The 6,288-nt window shown below is 49.6% G+C and overlaps 1 protein-coding gene and 1 non-coding gene across 4 annotated transcripts; both read left to right on the forward strand.

Annotated features, from left to right (window-relative positions):
• Positions 1–439: 439 nt before the first annotated feature.
• On the forward strand, positions 440–5,919 carry TMEM107 (transmembrane protein 107). Of its 3 annotated transcripts, none has more exons than XM_055090554.1 (6): positions 449–751; positions 1,267–1,377; positions 1,545–1,612; positions 1,715–1,815; positions 2,568–2,664; positions 2,891–5,917. In XM_055090554.1, the coding sequence occupies exons 1-6, from the start codon at positions 713–715 to the stop codon at positions 2,958–2,960; spliced, it is 486 nt and encodes a 161-aa protein (XP_054946529.1). In that variant the 5' UTR covers positions 449–712; the 3' UTR covers positions 2,961–5,917. The 3 variants fall into 3 exon arrangements, with proteins under 3 accessions (XP_054946530.1, XP_054946529.1, XP_028355481.1); XM_028499680.2 differs by having other exon boundaries at positions 450–790; positions 1,103–1,377; XM_055090555.1 differs by lacking the exon at positions 2,568–2,664 and having other exon boundaries at positions 440–751; positions 1,715–1,843; positions 2,891–5,919.
• On the forward strand, positions 3,703–3,839 carry LOC112066041 (U8 small nucleolar RNA). The gene has a single exon (XR_002892401.1). It is a non-coding gene; the product is annotated as a U8 small nucleolar RNA (small nucleolar RNA).
• Positions 5,920–6,288: the final 369 nt, after the last annotated feature.

Here is a 6,288-nt window from a genome sequence, read left to right on the forward strand (position 1 = left end):
TGTTCTGACCAGATATAAAACTGTACTGGAAACCATGCTTCCCTGGGGCAGTTTCTCAGAGTGATCTGGGAAGTGGGCTTCCGGGCTAGTCCTTAGTTTGGTTCAAATAAAACTCTTTTCTATTCTTACTATAGATGTTTACCCATTATTATTCTTGACAGTAGGAAGAGAGATGATCTGGTAAATGGGTAGGGAGGCCCCTGCGAGGTTGTGACTAGACTGTGAGCAATGAATGCGGGCGAGAACTTTCTGTTCTGCAGGGATCCCCTTTGAGGCCCAAAGGTCAGTGAGGTCGCGATAGTGAGACATGCTTGGACTGTAGTTGGGCTAAGTCGTGCCCACAGCTCAAAGAGATAAGGAAATCGTTGCAGAGTCTGCATCTCCGCCCTCGATCCTTGCCTCCCAGGGACGCAGGGTTTCATTCTCTTCCTCCACTCCCCGCTCCACCCCCTTTTCTCGTCCACTCCCTTCCCTAAACACGCCTCTCATCCACACCCTAGTTCAGGAGAGAGGGCCATTTTCTGCACTCTGCAAATCCCTCACCAATCTGAGCAAGTTGTCTGGGGAGTTGGTTGGGGGGAACCAGAATCAAGGAAGGTTCACGTATGAGGTCCGCCGACAACCAGGGGCTCTGGGAGAATAAACGACAGCCGGACAATGTAGGGGCATCCACCTCTCCAAGTTCGGCCCAGGGCAGGTGGAAGCTAAACGTATGCGGAGGATGGAAGAAAAGAGAGTGTCCAGGCCTCAGGCATGGCGATGCCCTAAGGCCGGCGTGGCGGTGACAGTGGTATCAGGAGGGTCGTCCTGGGCAGCGCAGCGGGGGCTGGGGGCCGGGCGGCTCCCGGCGTGGGCACCCGGGGAGGAAGGAGTGTCCCGGGCTAGGCAGGGCGGGTTTCCGTTCGCCGGGGCTGCGCGGGCAGAGTCGGCAGTGCGGGACCGCGCCACCGCCGCACACTCTCAGGTGCCGATAGCTCGGCTGCACGCGGGGAGGCGGCTGGCTGTCCGCACCCGGCCGGGATGAGGTACAGAGGACCCGTACCCGCTATCCTCTGGGGGTTCTCGGCGGCGCGATAATTTACCGCTCTCGCGATATTTTCAGAGATTCCCGTCGTAGCCCCCGCTAATGCGGTTACCAAGGCAACTGGGTGGCACCAGCGCGAGCGGGAAGGCGGAGTACGTCGAATTTTTGTAGGCTAGCCTGGGAGACTTGAGGAGTGGCCCTCCCTGAGTTTCCAGTCCCAGAGACCACGGCCTCTGCTCCAGGCGGTAACCCTTACCCTGGGAGCCATGGGTCGGATCTCGGGACTCGTGCCCTCTCGCTTTCTGACGCTCCTGGCGCATTTGGTGGTCGTCATCACCTTATTTTGGTCGCGGGTAAGACCCATGGCCCCACTCCTCTTGCCCCCCTTCCCACCTTGGGGTGGTCCCAGCCCCACCGCACCTTTTCCCCCGGTGCCTTACCCGGTGGGGTCCTCCCATTCCCCCGCCATCCGCCGCTGGACCCTCTTTCAACTTCTCTTTCTTTCTGCCCTGCTCCCCAGGACAGCAACATCCAGGCCTGCCTGCCTCTCAAGTTCACCCCCGAGGAGTATGAAAAGCAGGACATGCAGTGAGCACTTGGGGCAGGGTGGTCAGAATTAAGCAGTAGTGGGAGTGAAGGGGTGTTAGAAAAAGGCCAGAAGGCCTAAGCCAACTCCCTTCCTTTCTGCAGGCTGGTGGCGGCGCTCTCTGTCACACTGGCCCTCTTTGCAGTGGAGCTGGCCGGTTTCTTCTCAGGAGTTTCCATGTTCAACAGCACCCAGAGCCTCATCTGTATCCTTTCTACTTGTGCACCTTTCCTGTACGGCCCATTTCCATCTTAACGCCCTTCAGCCACCTAACTAGGCCTTTCTGGCACAGTGGTGTTTGCCCTAGCAGGCAAACAGAATCCCTCCAGTTGAGAGATCTTCGTAGGTAAAGTAGAAGATTTCATACAATCTTTGATCATTTGTTAAGCTCCTGCTATGCGTCAGGCACTGGAGATCTCAAAATGGGAGTAAAACACAGTTTTCTATCTTGAGGGAGAGGCAGACACACAGACAGACATCTGTAATTCAGTGTGATAAGCACTGTGCCATAGGATGTGTAAAGATATGAAGCACTATGGGAACGCAGAAGAGACTGAGGAAGATGGATCAGGGAAGGCTCTTGACACTGGGATAATGGACGGGGAGGAGCAGGGTGCTGGAGAGTGATTCTAGCAGGGTGTATAATGTCACTGTGAGCATTCCCATGTGCTTGGAGTAGATGGGGAGCCTACTACTTCACCTGATAGATATGGGGTGGCAGTAGCTTGGGGCCCCAGCTGTGCAGGATCAGTTCTGGCCTCCACTCACACGGCAGTCCTAAAACTCAGAAGTCAGGGCTGCTGGCTCTGGCCTTTGCAGTGTGGTAAAGGGAGCAAGAGGTGCTCTGCTCCCCAGGAGGTGAACCAGAATGCAGATGCCAGTCCCACCACTGGCCTTTTCTGGCCCATCACTACCTATTGATCCAAAGGCTTTCCTTGACTCTGGTGCGTTCCCAAGCCATTGGGGCTCACTGTAGTGCATCTGTGGCCCTATCCTTCTTCATATTTGAGCGTTGGGAGTGCACCACATACTGGTACATTTTTGTCTTCTGCAGGTATGGTAGCACCCAATATTTGAGGATGGGGAAGGACGGTTTACTTGAAATCTGAAGCTTTCCCCTACCCAGCCCTTTACTCCATGTATAAGATATCAGATCCACTCAACATCCCGTGGTCTTTTTGAGGTCCCCCACTCCTACACTTTGGGGGTGGGATTGCTGGCTTGGGGATTTGGAAATTTTTATTGGAAGGGACACTGAACCCATCACCTACCTTCCGTAGTGCCATCCCAGCCGTCACCGAAATAGCATTATTCGTCGGCGTCTTTGGGCTGAAAAAGAAACCTTTCTGATACCTTCGTGACTGGAAGTAGGGATGAAGGCTGGAGAAGCGAGGGACCACTCACCGCTCCTGGAAGAAGGAAACCATAGGCTTCAGCCCTCCCCCTAAAACTGCATTTGGTGGAGGATGTCAGTGTTATGGTAATTGTCTCTCGAATCTGGAGTTATGAGTTTTGTTTACAGTTCTTCGTAAAAATATATATTTTAGGGTAAGATCAAGACTTAAGGAATTCCCTGGCGGTACAGTGGTTAGGACTCCGCGCTTCCACTGCAGGGGGCGTGGGTTCGATCCCTGGTCGGGGAACTAAGATCCCGCGTGCCGCGCAGCGTGGCCAAAAAAAAAAAAAAAGAAAGAAAGATCAAAACATAAAAATTTAAGGAGAAAATTGGGGTGGCCAATCTACTATAGAAACGGAACAGCCTTGCACTCTTAAGATACTAGATGTCGCTTTTATTTTGGTTATTACGGTAGATTTCTGGCGGAAGGGAGTGGGCGGGGATATGTAAATAAAGTGAGGCGGCCGGGTAGGACAGCAAACTCGTAAATGAGTGGAGCCTTCTGGGAGGAATTAGCCTATGCTTTTTTGACGCCAAATGCAAAAATATATTTTGTAACATCTGCAAATAAATGTAGCAACAGAAATGGAAGAAACTAGATAGCTTTAGGTTGCGCGGGCTAACGTGTTGGGTTCTCACCCTCGCTCATAGTGGAATCTTTTTCCCAGAGTATGGAATGCCCCAAATCGTGTGGTATCGTCAGGTAGGATAATCCTTACCTGTTTCTCCTTTTGGAGAACAGAATAGAAAATGATGATTGGAGCTCGCATGATTTCGTGATTAACGGCTGTGCGTGATCAGGCTTTGCAACATCCTGATTGCTCCTTTCTGATTCTTTCTGACGATCTTAAACTTCTGTGTTTCTTTTTTTGTGTTTCACGAGAATAATCACTGGTTAATATCACTTAAAGTTTTTAATGACGTATTATGCGTTTTTGGTTTTTTTGGACAGTGGGTGGTTTGTGTCTGTTATTGGTTGTTCTTCCGAAAGTTTCAGCATCGAAACTTACGTTTCGTTTTCCAGAAGACAATTGTGTGTTCTGATAGTCTTCTTGTAGTTGGATTCTCTATTCAGGAGGCTGCTGAAGCTTTTGTTTTCAGTTAGTGGTTTTAAGAAGAGTGTTCCAATTGTGCTTGGTATTTTATAGCAAGGATACGTTATAAGAGAAACTCAGGGCTATTTTAAAGAAGCAAAAAGGCATGCAAGGAGGTGCTTTCTGGTGGTGCTCTGCAGTTAATTCCTATACGTAGATAACCTTTTCCTAGCTCTTTGTTTTCTGGCAGTGCTTGTTTGTGGATACTCATTGTATGCTTTAGTAGGTACTGAGAGTGGAAATATTTGGTTCTCGGCCATCACAGATATTGCGGCTCACGGAAAGAGACAGAAGTTTCTGGTACTCTCACTAGAGTAGTTTAATTCTAAATTGTGATGAAAGCTGCAGAGGCGATTTACAGGTGCTACGAAGGAGTGATGAATTTGCCCAAGGTGGCAGAAGTGCTGCTTCTCAGGAGCTGTTTAAGTGAGGACCTAGAGTGTGGTTGGAGCAGAGAGGAAAGGGAGCAGGTTGTCCACGAGGAAAAAAAGGTGGACCTTTGTAAGGTCACGGGTTCGAGCACTGGCTCAGGAGGATCCAACATGCCGAGGAGCAACTAGGCCCGTGCGCCACAACTACTGAGCCTGAGCTCTGGAGCCTGCAAACCACAACTATTGAAGCCTACACGCATAGAGAGCCTATGCTCCGCAACAAGTGAAGCCATGAAGCCACGACTATTAGAAGCTGGCGCACCGCAACGAAGACCCAACGCAGTCAAAAATAAATTAATTAAAAGAAAATCTTGGGCTTCTCTGGTGGCGCAGTGGTTGAGAGTCCGCCTGCCGATGCAGGGGACACGGGTTCGTGCCTCGGTCCGGAAGGATCCCACATGCCGCGGAGCGGCTGGGCCCGTGAGCCATGGCCGCTGAGCCTGCGCGTCCGGAGCCTGTGCTCCGCAGCGGGGGAGGCCACAGCAGTGAGAGGCCCGCGTACGGCAAAAAAAAAAGAAAAAGAAAATCTTGAAGTGTCATGTCTGTAGGCCGTTACACTGTGAATAGCACAGAAAGTTGAGGATACATTCCAGGGTTTGAAAACTTGTCAGTTTCAGCAAAGAAATCACTCAAGTCATTGAGGAATCTGTGAGGTTTCAGCATATCGTGTGTTTCATTTTTGTCTTACTCAAAAATGAAAATGAAAACATCAACCAACGTTCACGCTGGAACTGCACTTGTACTTAGGATATATAACTCCATTTATGAAATCATGGATACAGAGTAGAATTTACAATAAAGAATATTGTACATTTTATTATTTGCGGATTCTGTTACGTATCCTTTATATCAGTAAAATTTATGATAAACTTATGTACATACACAAATGCATACTTTTTTTGGAAAGTGGGTTGTTAAACATTTACCAGCACTTTCTTGCTCCTGCAATCCCAAGAAACCTCTCATCACCAATGATTTCCTTGTTCCTAAATCCAGAGATTCCCTCTCAGACTAGAGTTTGACCTCTTTCCAATATGTTGACCACTCCCCTCGTTTGAAATTTGTTCTCCCTTCGTTTCTGAAATTAGTTCCCCTGGCTTACCTCCCACCCTTCTTAGGCTCAGCTAATGAATACTGACTGAGAACCCACAGCTGGCCAGTCACTGGGGACATATTACCGGATTGCCGCCTCTGCTTGCCTCTTAAGTGTCGGTGGTCATTACTCCTTGGGTGACTTCATCCACCTCTTGTCTTCAGACACCACCCAGATGCTGCTGGTTTCCATGCCTTGGCTCTCTTCTGTGTTCCCCAACCTGGGGCAGAGACTGGAAGCGAGCTGTGGAGCCAAACCTGGGGTTAACGTGCACCCTCTCTCCTTGGTTGTGTGATCACCAACAGGTCACTAAACCTCTCTGTGCCTCAATTCCTTCATCCACACTCCAGAAGTACTTACTACAAGCACCTCAACTATCTATCTCTTAGCCAACACCAGAGGCTTTGCCAATTAGCATCAAAAATAGGTTTTCATTTTATTGTGAAATTAGTGGCTTGTTAATCAGCATCAGCTAGTCATGAAAAAACAAATACTGCTCGATTCTACTTATATGAGGTACCAAGAGTAGGCTCAAAGTCATAGAGACGGAATGTAGAACGAACGGTGGTTGCCAAGAGCCGGGGGAGAGGAAAATGGGGAGTTGTTTAATGGGTAGAGAGTTTCAGCTCTGCAAGATGAAAAGAGTTCTGGAGATTGGTTGTAC

Source organism: Physeter macrocephalus, chromosome 14, assembly GCF_002837175.3.
Source record: "Physeter macrocephalus isolate SW-GA chromosome 14, ASM283717v5, whole genome shotgun sequence".
Taxonomy (NCBI): domain Eukaryota; kingdom Metazoa; phylum Chordata; class Mammalia; order Artiodactyla; family Physeteridae; genus Physeter; species Physeter macrocephalus.

Bases quoted from the DNA above. Each gene is read 5' to 3' on its own strand.
- TMEM107 (XM_055090554.1), top strand. From the start codon at position 713: ATGCGGAGGATGGAAGAAAAGAGAGTGTCCAGGCCTCAG. The intron at 1,378-1,544 runs GTAAGACCCATG...CCTGCTCCCCAG, and splicing joins TCACCTTATTTTGGTCGCGG to GACAGCAACATCCAGGCCTG. The intron at 1,816-2,567 runs GTATCCTTTCTA...TGCGTTCCCAAG, and splicing joins CAGCACCCAGAGCCTCATCT to CCATTGGGGCTCACTGTAGT.